Source organism: Oncorhynchus nerka, linkage group LG13, assembly GCF_034236695.1.
Source record: "Oncorhynchus nerka isolate Pitt River linkage group LG13, Oner_Uvic_2.0, whole genome shotgun sequence".
Lineage (NCBI taxonomy): Eukaryota > Metazoa > Chordata > Actinopteri > Salmoniformes > Salmonidae > Oncorhynchus > Oncorhynchus nerka.
Genome location: NC_088408.1, coordinates 27,209,842 through 27,236,801, shown reverse-complemented (window position 1 = coordinate 27,236,801; position 26,960 = coordinate 27,209,842). Strand labels below are relative to the sequence as shown.

Sequence of the window (26,960 nt, the reverse complement as noted above, 5' to 3'; positions counted from 1 at the left end):
TGAGAACTCTGACATGTTTTATTTATGATGAACACAATTATTTCCATAATCTGAATACGATCAAACAAATCAGACTCCCCAACCGATGCGGTTGGGGAGTTTTGGTGAGAGAAAATGTCGTGAACAATACAGCTTCTCTTCTTAATTATCCAGCACTTTTCACGCTCTGTCGTTCATTACAGTAGAGGGAGAGGGAACGAGAGAGAACGAGAGAGGGAGAGGGAACGAGAGAGGGAGAGAGAACGAGAGAGGGAGAGGGAACGAGAGAGGGAGAGAGAACGAGAGAGGGAGAGGGAACGAGAGAGGGAGAGGGAACGAGAGAGGGAGAGGGAACGAGAGAGGGAGAGAGAACGAGAGAGGGAGAGGGAACTAGAGAGGGAGAGGGAACGAGAGAGGGAGAGGGAACGAGAGAGGGAGAGGGAGAGAGAACGGGAGAGGGAGAGGGAGAGGGAACGAGAGAACGAGAGAGAACGAGAGAGGGAGAGGGAACGGGAGAGGGAGAGAGAACGAGAGAGGGAGAGGGAACGAGAGAGAACGAGAGAGAACGAGAGAGAACGAGAGAGAACGAGAGAGGGAGAGGGAACGGGAGAGGGAGAGGGAACGAGAGAGGGAGAGGGAACGAGAGAGGGAGAGGGAACGAGAGAGGGAACGAGAGAGGGAGAGGGAACGAGAGAGGGAGAGGGAACGAGAGAGAACGAGAGGGAGAGAGAACGAGAGAGGGAGATAGGGAGGGAGAGACTGAAAAACAAGGAGATGAACATTTTGTATTGCTAATATTATATAGTATCTCTACAACTAACATCATCATAATTATCTGTAGGATGCGTGAAACAGCTAGCACTAGTTGCTTGTTGCCGTTAGAGTCCAATCTATCCAATACCTATAGTTGCTATCCATTATTCATACCAGATAATTTCCAATTGAGTCATTCTGTTGATTAATACAACTTTATTTCCTAGTTTTATGTTGATCAGTAGCCCCTCTCTCTTCCCTATAGGAGCTGGAGGAGGGTCTAGCCAGTCACATGCCTGTCCTGGCCGGGTTGAGCCAGACAGGGGAGAGGATCATTGGGCAGCTGTCGGCCCCTGATGGGCCACTGATGGAGAACAAGTTGGAGGCCCTGGGACAGCGCTGCAGGGCCGTGCAAAGACAGGTGCTGGACAGACAGCGCAGGTAACCACGGAGATAAACACCATGGAAACAAAGCACAGTCGCCCTAAAAATAGTACCGTTTTTTAAGGGTGATATGAAGGGCATTTCGGGCCTCAAAAATTGTGTCCAATGGAAAAAGCATGTTTAAATATTTTTGTATGTTTATATGAGGAGGATTAACTAGAATGTTACTGTTATTATGGTGCAGATATGCACCAATGAAATAGTTTATCCATTTATCCAATTTATGAATATTTTCTGCATCAATGTCCTAGGCTGTAATGGTTGATATCAGCATGATGGATCAGTATACAAACATATCCTAAACGTTAGGATTAGGCATGCACACGGCAGCCGTAGAGAAATACATCTCAATCTGTGTGTGTGTTTGTACCTGTGTATGTGTGTGTGTTTGTACCTGTGTATGTATGCGTGTGTGTTTGTACCTGTGTATGTGTGTGCAGGCTGGCTGGAGGTGACCCTGCCTTATCAGAGCTGGTGAGGCGTAGTGGAGACCTGGCTCTGTGGCTGGAAGAGGCTGAGTGTGCTGTGAGCTCTCTTCCTGTCACCGCTACCGACAAGAACCTCAAAGAACTCAAGGTAAGGCTCAGGGCCAGAACCTGTTGCCCCCCTAACCCACATCTTTTCCAACCCCTTCATTCACCCCTTAATAATCAAATTACCCCCTTTTCATCTCCCTGTTACTTCCCTCTCATCTCTCCCTAACCCTCCTTCACCTCTCATCTCTCCCTAACCCTCCTTCAACTCTCTCTCATCTCTCCCTAACCCTCCTTCACCTCTCTCTCATCTCTCCCTAACCCTCCTTCACCTCTCTCTCATCTCTCCCTAACCCTCCTTCACCTCTCATCTCTCCCTAACCCTCCTTCAACTCTCATCTCTCCCTAACCCTCCTTCACCTCTCATCTCTCCCTAACCCTCCTTCACCTCTCATTTCTTGCTAACCCTCCTTCACCTCTCTCTCATCTCTCCCTAACCCTCCTTCACCTCTCTCTCATTTCTCCCTAACCCTCCTTCACCTCTCTCTCATCTCTCCCTAACCCTCCTTCACCTCTCTCTCATCTCTCCCTAACCCTCCTTCACCTCTCTCTCATCTCTCCCTAACCCTCCTTCACCTCTCTCTCATCTCTCCCTAACCCCCCTATACCTCTCATCTCTCCCTAACCCTCCTTCACCTCTCTTTCACCTATCTCACTCTAGACCCTGGCTGAGGAGATGGACGCCCAGAACGAGCGTCTTGGTTGGCTGAACAAGAACGGCCCCCAGATTCTGGCCAATCAGAGTGTGAGTCCTCAGGAGAGAGATCAGCACATGAGCAAACTTAGGACCATCAACCTCAACTGGAGCAAGGTGAGAAGGACCTATTCAACCTACATTTCCTAATGAACCTAATGCAACTAAGTAGCCTTAATGTCAACTTAAACTGGAGAAGAGAGTAACAATAAAAAAGTGCTAATGGAAATGGACAATCTCTCTCCTTTACCTTCTCTCCATTCCTTGTCTGTCTCTTTGTCTCTGTTTTCCTTCCTCCCTGCTTCTCCTCTAGGTGACTCAAGAGTTGTTAGATAAAGTAGGAGAGGTGGAGGGGAACCTACAGAGTCATGGTCAGTTCCAGGACAAGATGAACAGATTGACCGACTGGGTCCAGGTCACACACCAGAGCCTCAGTGGGAGAGGTGTAAGCCCTGCAGAGAGCCAGGTAATACTCACACACAGCACGTTGGCTAACCACACTAAATTGAAGATGCCTAGGCAGAACCTTAAATCCAGTGTTTTATTGTACTTTGTTAACAAGGTCTCTTTATTTGATTGGACCATAACTGTCTCCTTTAGATGGAGACATTCAGCCACTCCTGTCTGTCTGTCTCTATGTCTGTCTGTCTCTCTCTGTGTTGTAGGTTCTGGCAGCAGCTATGAGAGAGCGTAAGAGAGAGCTTGAGGAACTGTTGGCCCGCTCCATAGAACTACAAAGACGACAACAGCTGCTTCCCCTGGAGAAGGTCTGCTTTGGCCAACAACAAGCATAACACAGTTGCATCAACACACCCCAATACCCCATGAAACAACAGGACAAAAACGAAATGTTTGTTAAACTGTAGTCACAATCGACTGTAACTCCAAGTGAAGACAGATGTGTGTGTGCTCTCCTGTGCCCCCTGTGTGTAGAGTAAGGTAGAGCAGCTGGCGGCAGACTGGAAGGCTCTGGGCGGAAGGTTGAAGGATTCTCAACACCCACCTATGTTGTCTCCATTGCAACATCCTGTTTCTTCTCCATGGACCCACCATGTCGCCCAACAACAACAACTCTCAGGTAACTTAACCAGAATTATGAATTACTAGTTACTACTTTAACATTCCTATCTGTTTTTAACAACAGAATTTGTAATCTGGCAAACGGCAAAACTGAATACAAATAAACATTGGATCGAATCAAATTGGCCTCTCTCTACCTCCCTCCTCCCCCCGTGTCCATCCCCAGTGTCAGTGGTCCCATCGGCAGTACAGATGGCCAGTCTGATGAGTGAGGACCGTCACCACCAGACCCCCCGCAGCCCAGAGCTGGTGGCCCCCACAGATCTGAACGAGACGGCCACAGAGCTGGCTGACTGGCTGCTGCTCATCACACAGATGCTCAAGTCCAACATCGTTACTGTAGGGGACACAGACGAGATACGCACCACCATGGGACGCCTACAGGTGTGTGTGAATTAATGGGGACTGGTGGAGTGTACTGGGTGATGACTTTAGTCACCTGTGGCATATACTATAACTTGCCATGAACATTGAGTGAGTGTGTATGTAGGTAAACCTCTATACCTGGGAGTCGTGTTTGTAATAGTATTTGCACCTGTGGTTGTGGTTACTGTAATATGTTCATGTAAAAAGGACTTTATAATGAAATATTCTGTCCAGGTGACTAAAAGTGACCTGGAGCAGCGTCACCCCCAGCTGGAGGACATCTTCACTCTGGCCCAGAACATAAAGAACAAGACCTCCAACCTGGATGTACGCACCTCCATCACTGAGAAACGTATGTACCGTATGCTCATAGGAGAAAGCAGGAAGGTACACCTCACCTACCCAACCTTGAGTTCAAACTAACAACCCACAATTAGGGCTGTTGCGGTGACCGTATTACTGCCACACCGGCAGTCACGAGTCATGACGGCAGTCAAATTCCACGTGACCATTTAGTCACGGTAATTAGGCTTCACCAAGCTCTGATGCTGCTGATGGTCATTAGTAGCCTACTAAATATGCTAACTTCCTGGTACTCAGCACTCTATTGTCCCTCTAATTACTCTGACATCAATGCAAATGTGATCAAACACTTCATGAGAGCCCATGAGCTTATGTTGCGCAACATTTCTATAGGCTATGCAATTGCGTGAGGAAACAGAGTGATGGCCTCTATTAAAAACAGGAGGATCCCATCAGCTTTCTATAGGCTAGGCCTATTGTATTTATTTCATTTCTCAACTTTCTAATATTAAGCACATTGCTTCTCTTTACAACGGGAGTATAGCCTACCTGGCTGGCATAAAAATGAACCACGGTAAAAGTGTCCTCCATTTGCTATTTAAGTGCAGAGATGACATGTATTTTTTCCCCCTGCCTCTGTTTCGAGACAGGTGCATGATAATGGTCTGTTCTATATCAAAACTAATTTCACACATATATTATTAAGCGTATGTAAAGACAAGACTAAATCAAGAAGTGTCATTGGTGACAATATTAGTCTATCACTTGTGAATGATATATGATCACCTGTGAATGATGCCCATCGCATGCTTTATTTTGCGACTTCAAATCATAGTCACGCACCTCACGCAAGCCTAGCCCATAGGCCTATATGTTTTAATAAGGTCAGTATCACACCTCATGTAGCCTAGCCCATAGGCCTATATGTTTTAATAAGGTCAGTATCACACCTCATGTAGCCTAGCCCATAGGCCTATATGTTTTAATAAGGTCAGTATCACACCTCATGTAGCCTAGCCCATAGGCCTATATGTTTTAATAAGGTCAGTATCACACCTCATGTAGCCTAGCCCATAGGCCTATATGTTTTAATAAGGTCAGTATCACACCACATGTAGCCTAGCCCATAGGCCTATATGTTTTAATAAGGTCAGTATCACACCTCATGTAGCCTAGCCCATAGGCCTATATGTTTTAATAAGGTCAGTATCACACCTCATGTAGCCTAGCCCATAGGCCTATATGTTTTAATAAGGTCAGTATCACACCTCATGTAGCCTAGCCCATAGGCCTATATGTTTTAATAAGGTCAGTATCACACCTCATGTAGCCTAGCCCATAGGCCTATATGTTTTAATAAGGTCAGTATCACACCACATGTAGCCTAGCCCATAGGCCTATATGTTTTAATAAGGTCAGTATCACACCTCATGTAGCCTAGCCCATAGGCCTATATGTTTTAATAAGGTCAGTATCACACCTCATGTAGCCTAGCCCATAGGCCTATATGTTTTAATAAGGTCAGTATCACACCTCATGTAGCCTAGCCCATAGGCCTATATGTTTTAATAAGGTCAGTATCACACCTCATGTAGCCTAGCCCATAGGCATATATGTTTTAATAAGGTCAGTATCACACCTCATGTAGCCTAGCCCATAGGCCTATATGTTTTAATAAGGTCAGTATCACACCACATGTAGCCTAGCCCATAGGCCTATATGTTTTAATAAGGTCAGTATCACACCTCATGTAGCCTAGCCCATAGGCCTATATGTTTTAATAAGGTCAGTATCACACCACATGTAGCCTAGCCCATAGGCCTATATGTTTTAATAAGGTCAGTATCACACCACATGTAGCCTAGCCCATAGGCCTATATGTTTTAATAAGGTCAGTATCACACCACATGTAGCCTAGCCCATAGGCCTATATGTTTTAATAAGGTCAGTATCACACCACATGTAGCCTAGCCCATAGGCCTATATGTTTTAATAAGGTCAGTATCACACCTCATGTAGCCTAGCCCATAGGCCTATATGTTTTAATAAGGTCAGTATCACACCTCATGTAGCCTAGCCCATAGGCCTATATGTTTTAATAAGGTCAGTGTCACACCACATGTAGCCTAGCCAATAGGCCTATATGTTTTAATAAGGTCAGTATCACACCTCATGTAGCCTAGCCCATAGGCATATATGTTTTAATAAGGTCAGTATCACACCTCATGTAGCCTAGCCCATAGGCATATATGTTTTAATAAGGTCAGTATCACACCTCATGTAGCCTAGCCCATAGGCCTATATGTTTTAATAAGGTCAGTATCACACCACATGTAACCTAGCCCATAGGCCTATATGTTTTAATACGGTCAGTATCACACCTCATGTAGCCTAGCCCATAGGCCTATATGTTTTAATAAGGTCAGTATCACACCACATGTAGCCTAGCCCATAGGCCTATATGTTTTAATAAGGTCAGTATCACACCTCATGTAGCCTAGCCCATAGGCCTATATGTTTTAATGAGGTCAGTATCACACCTCATGTAGCCTAGCCCATAGGCATATATGTTTTAATAAGGTCAGTATCACACCTCATGTAGCCTAGCCCATAGGCCTATATGTTTTAATAAGGTCAGTATCACACCTCATGTAGCCTAGCCCATAGGCCTATATGTTTTAATAAGGTCAGTATCACACCTCATGTAGCCTAGCCCATAGGCCTATATGTTTTAATAAGGTCAGTATCACACCTCATGTAGCCTAGCCCATAGGCCTATATGTTTTAATAAGGTCAGTATCACACCTCATGTAGCCTAGCCCATAGGCCTATATGTTTTAATAAGGTCAGTATCACACCACATGTAGCCTAGCCCATAGGCCTATATGTTTTAATAAGGTCAGTATCACACCTCATGTAGCCTAGCCCATAGGCCTATATGTTTTAATAAGGTCAGTATCACACCTCATGTAGCCTAGCCCATAGGCCTATATGTTTTAATAAGGTCAGTATCACACCTCATGTAGCCTAGCCCATAGGCCTATATGTTTTAATAAGGTCAGTATCACACCTCATGTAGCCTAGCCCATAGGCATATATGTTTTAATAAGGTCAGTATCACACCTCATGTAGCCTAGCCCATAGGCCTATATGTTTTAATAAGGTCAGTATCACACCACATGTAGCCTAGCCCATAGGCCTATATGTTTTAATAAGGTCAGTATCACACCACATGTAGCCTAGCCAATAGGCCTATATGTTTAAATAAGGTCAGTATCACACCTCGTGTAGCCTAGCCCATAGGCCTATATGTTTTAATAAGGTCAGTATCACACCACATGTAGCCTAGCCCATAGGCCTACACCAGTATCACACCTCATGTAGCCTAGCCCATAGGCCTATATGTTTTAATAAGGTCAGTATCACACCTCATGTAGCCTAGCCCATAGGCCTATATGTTTTAATAAGGTCAGTATCACACCTCATGTAGCCTAGCCCATAGGCCTATATGTTTTAATAAGGTCAGTATCACACCTCATGTAGCCTAGCCCATAGGCATATATGTTTTTGATACGGTTTGTATTACAACTAAAGTGTCCAAAAAACTTCTTCAAATGAAGCACATTAATCTGTTTTACAAGGGGTGTAAAGCCTAACTAACATACATACACAGCACGTGAGTTTCAGCACGTGAGTTTCAAGTTTGGGGAAGTACATTTTCAACCTACAAATGCACCTTTATAATAAAAGCATTACCTGCATAATCACATTTGCGGTCAATATTCATGCTTATAGCCTACTGCCTACTGCAGTGGGCTCATCGCTGTGTTTATAATGTGAATAGCCTAATAGTTGATCAACATTTGAAGCTAAACGTTCTCATCTGTCATGTCAGGCTCATTGCTTCAAACAGGTTTTTTGATGCTAGTGGTTATATTCATTTGGGCTCTATCGCATCCCACAACTGTCCCTTAGAATGTATAAAACATCTAAATAAATAGCCCAACATTTGTATCACAATTAAAGTTATATGAATTACTCTAAATGAAGCATATAGGAGTACCTGTTTCTTTGTTAACACCTCAACACAGAATAGACACGTGCTACACTCCCTCAAATCGTTTTGAGAAAATATCCTTTCTGTTTTATTCAGATATGTTCAGTTGTATTCTTCATGCTATAAAATAATGGAATTCTAAGTAAATCTTGTCTGCTAAATGAACTAGTGTACCCCACAGCCATATGGCATAGCCAGATCAGGGCCTAACATAACGACAACTCAGAGTACGCTATTCTTATCTTCTGAAATAGACTACATTTTCTTCATATCATGTTCGTTTAGACCTGTCTAAAATAAATGATGGATTTATTGTGAAGGTGTAGGCTGTATTACATGGATTTATTGTGAAGGTGTAGGCTGTATTACATGGATTTATTGTGAAGGTGTAGGCTGTATTACATGGATTTATTGTGAAGGTGTAGGCTGTATTACATGGATTTATTGTGAAGGTGTAGGCTGTATTACATGGATTTATTGTGAAGGTGTAGGCTGTATTACATGGATTTATTGTGAAGGTGTAGGCTGTATTACATGGATTTATTGTGAAGGTGTAGGCTGTATTACATGGATTTATTGTGAAGGTGTAGGCTGTATTACATGGATTTATTGTGAAGGTGTAGGCTGTATTACATGGATTTATTGTGAAGGTGTAGGCTGTATTACATGGATTTATTGTGAAGGTGTAGGCTGTATTACATGGATTTATTGTGAAGGTGTAGGCTGTATTACATGGATTTATTGTGAAGGTGTAGGCTGTATTACATGGATTTATTGTGAAGGTGTAGGCTGTATTACATGGATTTATTGTGAAGGTGTAGGCTGTATTACATGGATTTATTGTGAAGGTGTAGGCTGTATTACATGGATTTATTGTGAAGGTGTAGGCTGTATTACATGGATTTATTGTGAAGGTGTAGGCTGTATTACATGGATTTATTGTGAAGGTGTAGGCTGTATTACATGGATTTATTGTGAAGGTGTAGGCTGTATTACATGGATTTATTGTGAAGGTGTAGGCTGTATTACATGGATTTATTGTGATAGTGTAGGCTGTATTACATGGATTTATTAGACTTTTTAAAATGTAGATGTTCCAAAGGTCTGTGTCAGTGGCTTGCAGGCTGTGCATGGATTTGCATTACTTTCTATCTGGTAATATTACCACCACTATTTATCTTTCTCCCTCCGTCGCTCTCACTGCAGTAGAGAAGGTGCATAGCCAATGGGACAACACGCAGCACGGCGTAGAGGCACGGCTCCAGCAGCTGGACAGTATGATTGGCCACAGCGACCAGTGGGAGGAGCAGAGGCAGGAGGTGAAGGCTCTGATTGGTCAGAACGAGGGGCGCCTGCACAACCTACTGCAGCTCTCCAGGGAACCCCTGACCAAACAGCTCAGTGACAACAAGGTGAGAGATACACTGACCTTTCATCTTTGAACTACTGACCCCCTGCCCCATTAGCCAGATCTGGATAAGAGCGTCTGCTAAATGACTTAAATGTAAAATGTAAATGAGAGTAGCCCCGAACCACTGATAAAAGGTGTGATATTTTTCATTATGCTAATCGTTAAGGTTAGGATTGGGTAGTAATCTGATTCTAGATCTGTGACTCAAAACTGTTTTTGGAAAGTATGTTTATGTGTGTTTGCATGCTAGCCCGATAGATAACACACACATTTTGTACCTTTCATCATGCGTTTTAATATCGCTGGTGTGACATACTGATTATGATGAGTATATGCAAATGACAGGGCTTACTGTTGGTATGTCACGACTGTTATTGATAGTGTTAATGAGAGCTGTTCAAACATGCCAAGCAGGCAGATAATGGTATGTATATGAGCTGTTTTATGTGGGGATTGTCAGATGTAGACTTTCTTTTCGGGTGGCCAATGCAACGCCAACCTGAAACACTAGAGGGCATCTGTGTTTAACTCACTGTGGTACTTTACTGTAGTTCCAATGCCCTAGAACAGGTACTGTTAGGATACCTCTGACAAGGTAATAATTATTTCTCATTTAATTAAATGGGTTAGCATACCTTTAGTAAACAAAGTGAGATCCTGAGGGAACTGTGATAATTGCAGTGAGATTAAAAGGCATTAGACGTGGATATGAAAGAAGTTAAATAAAGATTTAGAACGCCATTTGCTGCTACTGTTTAGTCTGTGAGGAGTATGTTATTATTTGTTGTTTGTTTATGTTTTCTTCTCCAGGTGTTCTTGCAAGACCTGGGAAGAGGTCAGGGTACCATGGTAACCTTTAACGAGCTGTCCAATCAGCTCCTGCGAGAGTATTCTGCAGATGACACGAGGAGGATCAAAGAGGTCACAGACAAACACAACAGAGCCTGGAACAGCATCAACAACAGGTGGACACACACACACACACACACACACACACACACACACACACACACACACACAGACACACAGGGGGGACCTAAACATTTATTTACATTCAAAATCCTATTTTCCCAAACCCCTAACCCAAAACCTAACTCCTAATCTTAACCCTAACCCTAAACCTAACTCCTAATCTTAACCCTAACCCGAAACCTAACCCCTAAACCTAAAATAGCAGTTTTCCTTTTGGGGACCGGCAAAATGTCCCCACTTGTTTTACTATAGTTGTGAGGACTTTAGAAACCCAAAGGATGGCAAAGTTGGACCACACACACACACACACACACACACACACACATGTTATGTTCTTCTATCCTTGTGGGGACCTAAAATAAATGTCCATTCAAAATCCTATTTTCCCTAACCCCTAAACCTAACCCAACCCTAATTGTAACCCTAAACCTAACTCAACCCTAATTGTAACCCTAAACCTAACCACTAAGCTCATGGGGATGTGGGAAATGTCCCCACGAGGGAGAATGTTCCTTGTTTTACTATCCTACAAGGATAGAATAATCCCCCCCCCCCCCCCCCCCCACACACAAATATCACTTTGATAATGTTATGAGATATTTGAATTATACTCAGATAGCTAATTAAACAATGACGTCCAACCAAACCAATGCTTGATCATTGAACATTACATTGATCAACTAATTAGTGTGTTGATTGAATGACAGGGCTAGTGACCGCCAGGCCCAGCTGGACAGTGACCTGACTGCTCTACAGACTTCCCTCAGGGAGCTGGAGGCCTTCCTCAAGTGGCTTCAGGAGGCCGAAACTACCGTCAACGTCCTGGCCGACGCCTCCCAGAGGGAGGAGCTATCACAGGACTCTGCCCACGTCAAGGAGCTGAGGGGGCAACTGGAGGTAGGCCATGCCCATTTGATCTGCTGATTTTGTGTGTGTGTGTGTGTGTAAGGAAAAGAAGAGAAGAGAACTGAGATTGACGCTCGGTATATGAACATTGAGTGATATATGGAGATAAATGGCTTGGCTGAAGGGCTGAATACAGAGAGAGGTTGAAATAAGGAGGTCATAGGAGGTGTGTGGGAGACAGGGACAGGTGCTGTCCTCTTATCCCCCTGTCATCCCTCATTAACATAGTGTGCGTGCATTCATGTGAGCTGTGTGTGTGTGTGTGTGGTCGCTCATTGATTTTTCTGTCATGCGCTGTTCAGTGATGTGGTATGTGTCCTCTCACCTGTTGCTTGTCATTTTCCTGCCTCTTACGATGACACATATTGTCCTACCTTTTGATTTATAAACGGTCGATTCAAAATCCTCCTTGACTTGTGTTTAGTTGTGTGACAGCCCTTTGACAGAGATGAGCTCTTTTCATACCACACAGTCATGTCAATCTGGTTCTGGTTTTATTTGTTCACACGCTTGGTCTCCCTCTTTCACCCCTTATCTCTCTATCACAATGCCCCTGTCTGTGTAAAAAGAGATCGTCTGAACGCCACATTGATTCCTGTGTCTAAGGGGGATATGTTGAGAGGGCGCATGAAACAGAAAGAGGATGGGTGAGGGAGGGAGAGAGATGTTCTTCCTGTAGTTGTCCAGATAAGGCCGTAGTGTCTGTCCTTTTTTACCTACATTGTGAAACCGGGCTGAACTCGCACAAACACGCGCACACACACTGTTCCTGTGAATCACAGATACTGTTCTGATGATCACAGATGAAATACTATAGACTCCTACAGTCATCTATGATTTTCTTCATCTCCCATTGAGTTGTGCCTTTTCATTGTGTTTTTCTAGGTTAGTCTCACTTGAGGGAGCATTGATGCTCTAAAAACAGCCTGCTCATACACGGTCTCATACACGGCCTCATACACGGCCTCATACTCGGCCTCATACCCGGCCTCATACACGGCCTCATACACGGCCTCATACACGGCCTCATACACGGTCTCATACACGACCTCATACACGGCCTCATACACGGCCTCATACAAGGCTTCTTACACGGCCTCTTACACGGTCTCATACACGGCCTCTTACACGACCTCTTACACGGCCTCATACACGACCTCTTACACGGCCTCATACACGACCTCTTACACGGCCTCATACACGACCTCTTACACGGCCTCATACACGACCTCTTACACGGCCTCATACACGGCCTCATACACGGCCTCTTACACTGTCTCATACACTGCCTCATACACGACCTCATACATGGTCTCATACACGGTCTCATACATGACCTCATATGGTCTCATACATGGCCTCGTATGGTCTCTTTTCTCCATCTCTGTTTCCACCTACAGGAAGCCCATCTTGTGATTTCAAATGGAGCTTTCTGGAAATGCCTTTATTTTTTTATTCCACCCTCTCTACCCCTTCTTGTCCTCTCTCCTCTACTCCTCCTTAACCCTTATTTCCCTCTTATTTCACTCTTATTTCTCTCTTATTTCTCTCTCTCCCTCTGTCTCTCAACTTGGGGTAAGATTGATGGACTGCAGTCGGAGCCAAATGGAAACTGTATGAATGAAAGCAAATGAATGGGGAAGGAGGAAAGAGAGGGGGATTAGAGAGAGGAGGAGATAACAGGACAGAGAATGGTCAGATTGAGATACGGGGGAAAGGAGCCTGGAGCCTTGCTTCATTCAGAGTGACTCTTGTGTCACCAGTCAATGTCAAGTCTGTCACCTTACCGGAGTTTCTTCTTGAGATGCTCCATATACCCACAAGCCACATGATTTCTTAGGAGAAGAAAAAGGCAATGTTCCTCAGAGGTTTGGTCTTAGAGAGGTGCTATAGAAAGATAAAGCACATTAGGTTAGTTCTTACAACTGGAGAACAAATGTTTTATTTAATCCTAGAGGTTGAAATACACAATCTACTACTGTATATATAAAAACAAATATGTGATAAGGTTTACATTTTTTGAGGTGATACGAGATGATGGTTGTCTTTTCCCCTCAGCTGGTGTGGTGCCATATTGTGTTGCATCGTGCTAGCCTGTTTCCCCTCAGCTGGTGTGGTGCCATATTGTGTTGCACCGTGCTAGCCTGTTTCCCCTCAGCTGGTGTGGTGCCATATTGTGTTGCACCGTGCTAGCCTGTTTCCCCTCAGCTGGTGTGGTGCCATATTGTGTTGCATCGTGCTAGCCTGTTTCCCCTCAGCTGGTGTGGTGCCATATTGTGTTGCACCGTGCTAGCCTGTTTCCCCTCAGCTGGTGTGGTGCCATATTGTGTTGCATCGTGCTAGCCTGTTTCCCCTCAGCTGGTGTGGTGCCATATTGTGTTGCACCGTGCTAGCCTGTTTCCCCTCAGCTGGTGTGGTGCCATATTGTGTTGCACCGTGCTAGCCTGTTTCCCCTCAGCTGGTGTGGTGCCATATTGTGTTGCACCGTGCTAGCCTGTTTCCCCTCAGCTGGTGTGGTGCCATATTGTGTTGCATCGTGCTAGCCTGTTTCCCCTCAGCTGGTGTGGTGCCATATTGTGTTGCACCGTGCTAGCCTGTTTCCCCTCAGCTGGTCTGGTGCCATATTGTGTTGCACCGTGCTAGCCTGTTTCCCCTCAGCTGGTGTGGTGCCATATTGTGTTGCATCGTGCTAGCCTGTTTCCCTCAGCTGGTGTGGTGCCATATTGTGTTGCACCGTGCTAGCCTGTTTCCCCTCAGCTGGTGTGGTGCCATATTGTGTTGCACCGTGCTAGCCTGTTTCCCCTCAGCTGGTCTGGTGCCATATTGTGTTGCACCGTGCTAGCCTGTTTCCCCTCAGCTGGTCTGGTGCCATATTGTGTTGCATCGTGCTAGCCTGTTTCCCCTCAGCTGGTGTGGTGCCATATTGTGTTGCACCGTGCTAGCCTGTTTCCCCTCAGCTGATGTGGTGCCATATTGTGTTGCATCGTGCTAGCCTGTTTCCCCTCAGCTGGTGTGGTGCCATATTGTGTTGCACCGTGCTAGCCTGTTTCCCCTCAGCTGGTCTGGTGCCATATTGTGTTGCATCGTGCTAGCCTGTTTCCCCTCAGCTGGTGTGGTGCCATATTGTGTTGCACCGTGCTAGCCTGTTTCCCCTCAGCTGGTCTGGTGCCATATTGTGTTGCACCGTGCTAGCCTGTTTCCCCTCAGCTGGTCTGGTGCCATATTGTGTTGCACCGTGCTAGCCTGTTTCCCCTCAGCTGGTGTGGTGCCATATTGTGTTGCACCGTGCTAGCCTGTTTCCCCTCAGCTGGTCTGGTGCCATATTGTGTTGCACCGTGCTAGCCTGTTTCCCCTCAGCTGGTGTGGTGCCATATTGTGTTGCACCGTGCTAGCCTGTTTCCCCTCAGCTGGTCTGGTGCCATATTGTGTTGCACCGTGCTAGCCTGTTTCCCCTCAGCTGGTCTGGTGCCATATTCAGCTGCAGTGACTCCATGTGAAGCCACCATGCAGCCTGTTCCCTATTATTCACTGTCACACAGGAGCACAGAGACACGCACAACACACAGAATGAGGGCAGAGGGCAATACACACACACACACACACCACACACACACACACACACACACTCCAAAGAGTCAGAGATGTAGCAGTAATGCTCTCACGCAGAGAGGGCAAAGGGCACACTGTTGTAAGGGAGCTTTTATCTATCTCTGACGTTTTCACCTTGATATGTACCTATGTGTTAAAAAGCTAAAACCAGTGCGTTCCAGTCTATATAGTCAAAGCTGTACAGCAAACACCATACCGATTCTGGCCCTTCTCAAGCATTAACTTTCATTCTACAGCACGTTGGAATCGCTGGCCAAACAATGCTGTAACTTAATGTGAACACGATGCTAGTTCCCGATGGGGTTCATACATGCCGACACTAACGGACTGGAAACCCAGTGATGTCACTAACTGGGCTAGCTAACGGTATTCCTGTAATTCCCTTAGAATAATCAATACTGTGTGGAATGGGTGAACACATGTATGGCTCACCAAATTAAGATCTGGCTTCACTGAGCACTCGATAATCACTCTCGCTTTCTCACATGGTTATCTAAGCGTATCTGTGTGTGCCCGTGTGTGTGTGCGCACGCATATGTGTGTGTATGGGGTGTGTGTGTGTTCAATGCTAAGCCTCCCTTTCCCATCCTGCTACTGAGTCTTTTCTCTGGATATGAAGTGACAGGCAAGACAGGGGCCATATGGGCATTAATATGTCCCTTAGCTCAAAGCTGAACACACACTCTTATTTAGAGTTTACTGTGTGTGTGTGTGTGTTTATAAGTCTTGGGAAACTGAGGCGTGGTGTGAGAAGGAGTGCTTTGTCTGTCGCGCTGGGGGAGTCTTTAGGGAAAAAACGGGATCAGATCCTGAGTGCAGGAGAAAATCATGTTTCGGAATCTATTAACAGAGCAAATTACAGATGCTACTACTGAATCAGCACTTCCTCTGTTTCCATCCTCTGTTTCTCTTTCATATACTATCCTTCACTTTCTTTTAATTTTCTTCTCTTTAATGCGCTCACAAAATGTACTTTCCCCTTTATCTGCTTTTCTCTCTTCCCTTCTCTCTTCCCTCTCTTACCTCCCCTCTCTTACCTTCCCTCTCTTACCCCCCCTCTCTTACCCCCTCTCGTACCTTCCCTCTCTTACCTCCCCTCTCTTACCCCCTCTCTTACTTTCCCTCTCTTACCTCCCTCTCTTACCTTCCCTCTCTTACCTCCCCTCTCTTACCCCCTCTCTTACCTTCCCTCTCTTACCTCCCCTCTCTTACCTTCCCTCTCTTACCTTCCCTCTCTTACCTTCCCTCTCTTACCCCCTCTCTTACCTTCCCTCTCTTACCTCCCCTCTCTTACCTTCCCTCTCTTACCCCCCTCTCTTACCCCCCCTCTCTTACCTTCCCTCTCTTACCTTCCCTCTCTTACCTCCCCTCTCTTACATCCCCTCTCTTACCTCCCCTCTCTTACCTCCCCTCTTACCTTCCCTCTCTTACCTCCCCTCTCTTACCTTCCCTCTCTTACCTTCCCTCTCTTACCTTCCCTCTCTTACCTTCCCTCTCTTACCTTCCCTCTCTTAGCTTCCCTCTCTTACCTTCCCTCTCTTACCTTCCCTCTCTTACCTCCCCTCTCTTACCCCCCCTCTCTTACCTTCCCTCTCTTACCTCCCCTCTCTTACCTTCCCTCTCTTACCTTCCCTCTCTTACCTTCCCTCTCTTACCTCCCCTCTCTTACCTCCCCTCTCTTTACCTTCCCTCTCTTACCTTCCATCTCTTACCTTCCATCTTTTACCTTCCCTCTCTTACCTTCCCTCTCTTACCTTCCTCGCTTACCTTCCCTCTCTTACCTCTCCTCTCTTACCTCCCCTCTCTTACCTCCCCTCTCTTCCCTTCCCTCTCTTACCTTCCCTCTCTTACCTTCCCTCTCTTCCCTCCCCTCACTTACATCCCCTCACTTACATCCCCTCTCTTACCTTCCCTCTCTTACCTTCCCTCTCTTACCTCCCCTCTCTTACCTCCCCTCTCTTACCTCCCCTCTCTTACCTTCCCTGTCTTCCCTTCCCTGTCTTCCCTTTCCTCCCTTCCCTTCTCTCTCTCAGCTCCCTGTTCTCATATCAGACTGCTTTCTCATCCCTCTGTATCTGTGCATATTGTTACATCTGGGACACACACACACACACACACACACACACACACACACACACACACACACACACACACACACACACACACGCTGCTCCTGCTGTGTGCGGGCTGCACGCTGTACATCTCACTTGTGCTTGCTCTCTCCATTGGTGTCTTTCTCTCTCTCTCCTCCCTCCCTCTCTCTCTCTCTCCTCCCTCCCTCTTTCTCTCTCTCGCTCTCTCCATTGGTGTCTTTCTCTCTCTCTCTCTCTCTCTCTCTCTCTCTCTCTCTCTCTCTCTCTCTCTCCTCTCCCTCTTTCTCTCTCTCGTTCCCTCTCTCCCAGTCATTGGTTCCCTCTGGCTGGTCATTGGCTCTCTATGGCTGAAGGAGCTTCTGTCGTCTGTTATCCCAGGTCTACTGATCGCTCTGTCTCTCTCTCTCTCTGTCTCTCACTGTCGTCCGCTCTGAAGGTTTTCCGTGGAGCGCTACAGTCTTTATCTCTGGCTGTCCGCTGTGAGCCGCGATCGGAGAGCAGCGCACCTCTCCTCCAGCAAAACTTCTGCCTCCCACTCTCATTCTTCTTCTCTTTGTTTGCTTACCGGCTGATTTTTCTCCTTTTTGTCCTCTTTGACCCCTGGCTCCTGAAGTGGACCCCAGAGTGACATGTATTTTTGGAGTGGTTTTGTGTACCATGGTTTAAGTGTGTGTGAATGAGAGTCAGTGAGTGTTTTCAGCATCGCTTATATGCATGAGCTTGTGTGTGAGGAGGAAGTGTGTGCATGTGTGTGACAAAGTGTGTGTGACTGTGTGTGTATATGTGTGAGAGAGAGAGTGTTTGCTGTGAGAGAGCACGTGACTGACCGTGCACTGTGTGTGTGTGTGCCAGTATATCTGCGTGTGCGGGGGCATGCCGATCGCAGCATGTGTGTCAGACAGTGTGTGTAAGTGTGTGTGTTCACGTCACTCCTGCTGTAGTGTGTCTCTGGGAGAAGGAGGAGGAGAGGATATGAGCAGGGTTGGGCAGTGCTAGCGTGCCATGCGGACTCGGAGCAGGCTGCAGACCTGTGGCACGCGTAAAATGATGGCCATGGTCCGTACCTCCCTCCAGAAAGTGGTGGTCTTCCTACACAGGCTCCAGAGAATGGCCATCTCATCCCCACGCTACCACAAACTCTGCAAGGTCAGTCACAGAAAGAAAGAGAGAGGGAGAGCCAGAGAGAGGAAGACTTCTCTCCTCCGCTCTTTCATTCATGGCGTTCGTTCATTTTTATTCAGTGTTTAGTTCGTTGTTGTGATGGACTTGATGAGCAGTGTGGATTGGTTTGTTCAACTTGTTGGTTCAGATCATTTTCCAACACTTTTTAGTTGTTTGTCTTCTTCAGAAAAGACTTGTTTTATTCATGGATTTATGTTTTTGAATGTCTTTCATCTTGGTGAATGAATACTTTTGTTGGCCTGTTGGTTATTTATTATTATTATTAGATTAGCGGTTCACCAAGTCTCTCCACGTCTATGCCATAGTGGGGATACTTTTGTTCTAATTTGGGACTTGTGTGTTTGTGACTCTTGTTGTTGTCAACAGATCCCTCCTGTTATCTGTTTGGGAGAGTGTTGACGGGTGTGGTTGTCACCTCCATAGTGTGTCTGCATATCTCTGGCTGGGTGCGGGACTAATACACTGCCTCAGTGGCACGTCAAGTAATCAGGCTCCGTTTGTGTGTGTGTGTGTGTGAGCGTGCGTGCGTGCGCATGCTTGTGTAGAGTCTTGTCTCTCTGCTGTCAGTTTGAGACGGCTTTTCTGTGGTGTTGTTATTTCAATGAAGGATATATTGTGAGGTTGCGAGTGACAGCTCTAGACAGATGGAAAAGTTGGTAACAGACACACACAGCAGCGAGAGGGCAGAGTGCGATGAGAGATGGACCAGCTGCTCAGGTCCTGCTTTAATCCCTCTGAGGATTAGAGCTGCCATCACAATCACAAACCTGTGTGTGTGTGTGTGTGTGTGTGTGTGTACACACACAGTGGACCCAATTCTCATGATTAAACAGCTGGAATCACGCTTTAAAACGCATTTGTTAGCCTTGGATTTAATGTATCACATAGTTTCTCTCAAGACAAATCCCTTGTCTTCTCTCCCCACCAATCACTGTCTCTGTCTCACTTCGTCTCTTGCTCTAGATCCCTTTTCTGTCTTTCTATGAGCGATGGTGTGGATTCTCTCTCCTAATATCACATTCACACGGTCAGATCAATCTGTGTGTCAGTCTGTCTCTCTTCATGTGTGACTGACTGACTGAGTGTGTACCTGTAGACTACTGGCCCACAGTCAGCAGAAATACAGAGAAAGTGCTTGAGAGGCAGGGGGAGAGGTGGTTCATACAGTGTGTTTCCCTCCGTTCGCTCACTAGTTAATTCCCTAGAATAAAGTCATCACTTGCTCTTTGCTCATTTAACCCACCCTGGGCAGCATCTATCTTAGTTCCATCTCCCTTTCAGCAGGCAGTCTCTGATCACTCCTCACATCGCCCTGAGGAAAACGACTGTGCCCTCGTTTACCACCCCCTCTTACCACCATGGCAACAGACTTTCCTAACTTCTCCCAACAGGGACCTATGCATTTTGCACTTGACTACCTTCCCTTTGGTGGCATCCGTTATTCGTGGCTTGTTTAATCTCCACTGGGTGGACCCCTTTGTTTTTCAGTCGTTCTGCACACAGTGGGAGAAATCAGTCATTCTACACTTGATTACCCTTCCCTGGGTCGCATCAGTCATTCTGGGCTCGTTGGGCTTCCCCTTGGGAGGTTCAGTCATTCTGGGCTCGTCTGGACTCCCCTGGGCGTGCTCACTGTCTGGCAGTCTGGATCAGTGCTTCCTGATGATGGATGTGCTCTGGGCTCGCTCTCTCTGGGCTTGTCTCGCTGTTACCTTGCTCTCCGGGTCAGGAGATAGCCTGGCCTCGGGGTTGACAGTGCTGGCCAAAACCCTATACCCACAATAACCGATCTATAAATCACCTGCGATGATAAATGTTTGGTCGATGGCATATCCTCATGTACATAGATTAGCTCTGCTCCTATCTCAGGGGTGAACCTCTTGTTCAGTCTGGCCTCCAGCCTCCCAGTGACCATCAGTCCTGTCCTTTTCACCAGTCTTCTTCCTAACACGGTAACACTGTCCACTATTAGTTTAAACCAGGGATGTCAAACTTGTTCTCTCCACAGGCTTAATTTGTTCTTCACTGACATCCGGGGGGCGCAATTAAAATGTCCTATATTTCCGTCGCTTTTGGAATTTTTGATATTCCATGACTGTTATCAAGCTGGACAGAGTGAGGAGACTGTAGATGACTATTATCAAGCTGGACAGAGTGAGGAGACTGTAGATGACTATTATCAAGCTGGACAGAGTGAGGAGACTGTAGATGACTATTATCAAGCTGGACAGAATGAGGAGACTGTAGATGACTGTTATCAAGCTGGACAGAGTGAGGAGACTAGATGACTATTATCTAGCTGGACAGAGTGAGGAGACTAGATGACTATTATCTAGCTGGACAGAGTGAGGAGACTGTAGATGACTATTATCAAGCTGGACAGAATGAGGAGACTGTAGATGACTATCAAGCTGGACAGAGTGAGGAGACTGTAGATGACTATTATCAAGCTGGACAGAGTGAGGAGACTGTAGATGACTATTATCAAGCTGGACAGAGTGAGGAGACTGTAGATGACTATTATCAAGCTGGACAGAGTGAGGAGACTAGATGACAATTATCTAGCTGGACAGAGTGAGGAGACTAGATGACTATTATCTAGCTGGACAGAGTGAGGAGACTAGATGACTATTATCTAGCTGGACAGAGTGAGGAGACTGTAGATGACTATTATCTAGCTGGACAGAGTGAGGAGACTAGTGGACTATTATCAAGCTGGACAGAGTGAGGAGACTAGATGACTATTATCTAGCTGGACAGAGTGAGGAGACTAGATGACTATTATCTAGCTGGACAGAGTGAGGAGACTGTAGATGACTGTTATCTAGCTGGACAGAGTGAGGAGACTGTAGATGACTGTTATCAAGCTGGACAGAGTGAGGAGACTGTAGATGACTATTATCAAGCTGGACAGAGTGAGGAGACTGTAGATGACTATTATCAAGCTGGACAGAGTGAGGAGACTGTAGATGACTGTTATCAAGCTGGACAGAGTGAGGAGACTGTAGATGACTATTATCTAGCTGGACAGAGTGAGGAGACTGTAGATGACTGTTATCTAGCTGGACAGAGTGAGGAGACTGTAGATGACTGTTATCAAGCTGGACAGAGTGAGGAGACTGTAGATGACTGTTATCAAGCTGGACAGAGTGAGGAGACTATCAATGTAGGTCCATTATTATTTCTACATAGTTTTGATTTGGTTTTCATCCTTTCAAGGCGGATTGAGATCGTTTTTTAGTTTTTTAAATTGCTGGATCGGATCTCCTATAGGCCTGCAGAGGAACTACCTGAAAGCAGTTGGACAGAGTAACATATTACTTAGTACTTTGTAGTGTGTGTGTGTGTTTGTGTGCATGCGAGTGTGCGTGCGTGTGTTTGTGTTGAGTCCGGTGCATTTGTGCTGGAGAGTGTTGAAGGCCCTAATGGCTATTTTCATTGCACTCAGCTCTGTTCTGTCTGTTTAGTCACTGCCTGGAACGATTCTGAAGGGCACTCCAGTCTCAGGAGAAGTGTCCTCCTACTCTCATTAGATTTGCTGGAAGTGTGTGTGTGTGTGTGTGTGTGTGTGTGTGTGTGTGTGTGTGTGTGTGTGTGTGTGTGTGTGTGTGTGTGTGTGTGTGTGTAATGTATGCATTTGTGTGTGTAATGTATACATTTGTGTTTTCATGTGCATAAACACACTGGCAGCCCTCTTTAAAATAGCCCAAAGCAGCATTTCCTCCAGTTAAGTCTTGTCCCTTTAGTCCCCTAACCCTATGACTAACACATTGGTCCCTGTCCCTTCTCCACCCACCAACCCACTCAGAGCTACCTTAGGCAGGGTGAGTCAGACCTGGGAACAGAGCACAGTGTCTTTGCTTCTCTGCCCTTGTGCTCCACCAGGACCAGGGGCCTTGGACATTAGCATGCGTTTGCATCAGCAGAGCAGGACCGCAGGTGTGTGGACACGCATCACTCTCCCCAGACTAGGAGCCAGTCCAGGCTGTTTGTCTCGAACACACATTCTTACACACACACACTTCACAATGCAGGCCGACAAAGTGATGAGTTGTGAGAGGAAATGATATGGTAACAAATTCATAAGTTCGGCTAATTTGAATGAATTTAGCAACCCTCAAAAAGCCCCAAGGACAATAACTGGAAACCTAGCACCATTACTCACATCAATGGTAAATCACCTGATCTTCCGGGATTTCAAAATGAATGGCTCAAATAACTGAAAATTCATCTTTGATTTGAACCATCACTCAAGTCATAGATGTATGGCATTAGAATTAGAGGTCGACCGATTATGATTTTCCAACGCCGATACCGATACCAATTATTGGATCGCCAAAAAAGCCGATACCGATTAATCAGACTATTTAAAAAAAAAAAAGAATAATGTTTTTGTAATAATGACAATTACAACAATACTGAATTAACACTTATTTTAATTTAATATAAAACATCAATACAATCAATTTAGCCTCAAATATGTAATGAATTTGGTTTAAATAATGAAAAAACAAAGTGTTGGAGAAGAAAGTAATATGTGCCATGTAAAATATGTGCCATGTAAGAAAGCTAACGTTTAAGTTCCTTGCTCAGAACATGAGAACATATGAAAGTTGGTGGTTCCTTTTAACATGAGACTTCAATATTCCAAGGTGAGAGGTTTTAGGTCGTAGTTAATATCGTATTTATAGGACTATTTCTCTCTATACCATTTGTATTTCATATACCTTTGACTATTGGATGTTCTTATAGGCACTATAGTATTGCCAGTGTAACAGTATAGCTTCCGTCCCCCTCCTCGCCCCTACCTGGGCTCGAACCAGGAACACATCGACAACAGCCACACTCGAAGCATCTTACCCATCGCTCCACAAAAGCCGCGGCCCTTGCAGCGCAAGGGGAATAACTACTCCAAATCTAAAAGCGAGTGACGTTTGAAACAGTATTAGCGCACACCCAGCTAACTAGCTAGCCATTTCACATGGGTTACACCAGCCATTAGGCTGATAGGCTTGAAGTCATAAACAGCGCTGTGCTTGCGAAGAGCTGCTGGCAAAACGCACGAAAGTGCTGTTTGAATGAATGATTACGGGCCTGCTGCTTCTCAGTCAGACTGCTTTATCAAATCAGACTTAATTATAATATAATAACACACAGAGATACGAGCCTTTGCTCATTAATATGATCGAATCCGGAAACTATCATTTCGAAAACAAAACGTTTATTATTTCAGTGAAATACGGAACCGTTCGGTATTTTATCTAGCAGGTGGCATCCCTAAGTCTAAATATTCTTGTTACATTGCACAACCTTCAATGTATGTCATAATTACGTAAAATTCTGGCAAATTAGTTCGCAATGAGCCAGGCTGCCCAAACTGTTTCATATACCCTGACTCTGCGTGCCATGAACGCAAGAGAAATGACACAATTTCACCTGGTTAATATTGCCTGCTAAACTGGATTAGTAGTTATAACTAGTGATTATGATTGATTGTTTTTTATAAAATAAGTTTAATGCTAGCTAGCAATTTACCTTGGCTTCTACAGCATTCTTGTAACCCTAACCCCAACCCACAGTTCCTAGGCAGTCATTGAAAATAAGAATGTGTTCTTAACTGACTTGCCTAGTTAAATAAAAGGTATTCATTTTTTTAAATAATAATCGGAAATCGGCGCCCCAAAATACCGATTTCCGATTGTTATGAAAACTTGAAATCGTCCCTAATTAATCTGCCATTCCGATTAATCGGTCGACTCTAATTAGAATGGAGTGAAATGAAAATAATGAAGTGATATGGAGAGAATGTAAATGGAATTGAATGCTTGATATTTCAATGAGTAGTAAAGGAATGTATTCATCCACATACAGGTAGCTTTAATACATTATGAAGAGCTTGTATGATAGGGTCTATTGTATACAGTACATTAATGGTAATGGTAGCTAGTGGCCCATACACATGCTAAATGCATATATTTATTTCTCTCATTGCTGAAAGCAGGATGAGAGCTTGTGTTTGTTGGGAGAGAAACTGAGAGAACTGGGTCTAATTCAGAACGGCTCATGTTAAAGCCATTATCATGCTCTTATCTTCTACAGATTTTCAAAAACAGCAACATCCTATTTTCTCCTGCTACTTCTCCTCCAAGCGCCGTCTGTCGTTTACTTGCACTTGCCATTCCGATTAATCGGTCGACTCTAATTAGAATGGAGTGAAATGAAAATAATGAAGTGATATGGAGAGAATGTAAATGGAATTGAATGCTTGATATTTCAATGAGTAGTAAAGGAATGTATTCATCCACATACAGGTAGCTTTAATACATTATGAAGAGCTTGTATGATAGGGTCTATTGTATACAGTACATTAATGGTAATGGTAGCTAGTGGCCCATACACATGCTAAATGCATATATTTATTTCTCTCATTGCTGAAAGCAGGATGAGAGCTTGTGTTTGTTGGGAGAGAAACTGAGAGAACTGGGTCTAATTCAGAACGGCTCATGTTAAAGCCATTATCATGCTCTTATCTTCTACAGATTTTCAAAAACAGCAACATCCTATTTTCTCCTGCTACTTCTCCTCCAAGCGCCGTCTGTCGTTTACTTGCACTTGCCGTGGAAATGTTTAACATTGACACTCAAAGTCAATCTTAAATGAATCATTGTTTAATTGTCAGCGCGCTGGAGAGGTTCCAACCAACTCAATGCACCATAGTACACATGTCTGTTAGAAAATTCTGCCGGGGCTGTCCCACCAGTTGTCTTATATACAGCTATACACAGACAAATTATACTTGCAAGATTTAGCATAATGAATGAATCATTACCATTTTGTTTCATTCATGTGACCGACCAATACTTGTTCATAACATGTGACATACCAATACCTCACGAGGCTTCTTCTCTCTAAGCTGAGACCTTGAAACTGAGATCTCTTTCATTTGTTCTCAAAACACGGTCTTTCGTTCTCAAAACACAGTCTGGGCATACTGTCAAATTGCAGCTGCTGATAGTGAGGATTTTTACAGTCAGCCATTTGCATGAACACAGAAATTGGTTTATAGAACAGCATATGAATAGAACACAGAAATGGGTTTATAGAACAGCATATGAATAGAACACAGAAGTGAGTTCTAAGAATATTAATAGTTCTAAAAATAGCACAAACATTCAAATTTTCCCTACACACTGTTTCACCGAATCTCAACATTTTTCTTGATGTTCCTCCCTCCCATTGAGGCAGTAATGGCTATTATCTGTCCAGTAGAACAGAAGACTGTGAGGTTGCATTAAGCCTCTTGGCCCAGGCTCATACTAATGGCTGAGTGTTTTGTTTCAAGTAGAGCACTCAGCGGTCTCATCCACCCCTCAGTCCTTCTCTCTGCTAGTATACCTAACATACAGTGCATGCACTGAGCTGTATGGATGGGTCTGGTTTCCTGAGAATGTGGAAGATCAGGAGAGTATGAAGACAGAATGTGAGCGAGAGGCATGGAAGGGACATGACAAAGACAGAGTGTGTCTTGAGAGAGACAAACACAGCGATATAATTAAGCCTGAGGAGGTGTGGTATATGGCCAAAATACCACACCTAAGGGCTGTTCTTACGCACGACGCAACGCGGAGTGCCTGGATACAGCCCTTAGCCGTGGTATATTTGCCATATACCACAAACACCCGAGGTGCCCTATTGTGATTATAAACTGGTTACCAACATAATTAGAGCAGTAAAAATAAATGTTTTGTGATACCCGTGGTATACGGTCTGATATACCACGCCTGTCAGCCAATCAGCATTCAGGGCTCGAACCACCCAGTTTAAAATGGACTTTCTAGATAAATAGAAAGATAGGCGTTCTGAAGGCAGGACATAAAGACAGAGAGACTGAGACAGAGAGAGAGAGAGTACACTGCCCTGTTCCTCCTCTTCCCCTCACTCTACAGTATGTGAAAGCTTTTATCTCAGTGAGGGTCCAGTAGTAATGTCCATTACTGTAGTCCAGCTGAACATATTATACTGCATTAGGGATTTAGTCTAAATCAGAAGCAATGAGGAGTCAAAGTGATGGCAAACTGTATTGTTGGAATGGATGAAAGCAGTAGTAGATTTGACAGAGATTAGACACACACACACACACTGTTTTTCGGGGCGGCAGGTAACCTAGTGGTTGGAGTGTTGGGCCAGTAACCGAGCTGACAAGGTAACAATCTGTCGTTCTGCCCCTGAACAGGCAGTTAACCCACTGTTCCCCGATAGGCCGTCATTGTAAATAAGAATTTGTTCTAAACTGATTTGCCTAGTTAAATAAAGGTAAAAATGTAACATGTAAAAAAAAAAAATGTCCTATGTGTATTTATTGCCTTTGTTTTCCTGGTCTCTCTTATGGTGAAGGAGAGGCAGGTGGTCATTGGTCATATTTTGGGAGGACCCATTTCTGGTTCCACCGGGTATTCTAGTTCCATTATCCATTTTGGGCAGGAGTTTGACAACAATGATTTATCACTAGGGCTGTTGCGGTGACACTATTACCTACACACCGGAAGTCATGAGTCATGACCGCAGTAAAATTCCACGT

At 44.9% G+C, this 26,960-nt stretch overlaps 1 protein-coding gene across 6 annotated transcripts in view; it reads left to right on the top strand.

The window, feature by feature from the left end:
• utrn (utrophin) overlaps nucleotides 1-26,960 on the top strand; it is a 407,872-nt gene that overhangs the window by 155,813 nt on the left and 225,099 nt on the right. For all 6 annotated transcript variants that reach the window (XM_065026301.1, XM_065026305.1, XM_065026302.1 and 3 more), the window contains 11 exons: nucleotides 998-1,173; nucleotides 1,617-1,752; nucleotides 2,371-2,520; nucleotides 2,717-2,869; nucleotides 3,069-3,170; nucleotides 3,337-3,481; nucleotides 3,650-3,867; nucleotides 4,084-4,201; nucleotides 9,416-9,621; nucleotides 10,431-10,585; nucleotides 11,300-11,489. In XM_065026301.1, coding sequence (XP_064882373.1) covers nucleotides 998-1,173; nucleotides 1,617-1,752; nucleotides 2,371-2,520; nucleotides 2,717-2,869; nucleotides 3,069-3,170; nucleotides 3,337-3,481; nucleotides 3,650-3,867; nucleotides 4,084-4,201; nucleotides 9,416-9,621; nucleotides 10,431-10,585; nucleotides 11,300-11,489 — 1,749 coding nt within the window. The remainder of the gene's footprint in view (nucleotides 1-997; nucleotides 1,174-1,616; nucleotides 1,753-2,370; nucleotides 2,521-2,716; nucleotides 2,870-3,068; nucleotides 3,171-3,336; nucleotides 3,482-3,649; nucleotides 3,868-4,083; nucleotides 4,202-9,415; nucleotides 9,622-10,430; nucleotides 10,586-11,299; nucleotides 11,490-26,960) is intronic.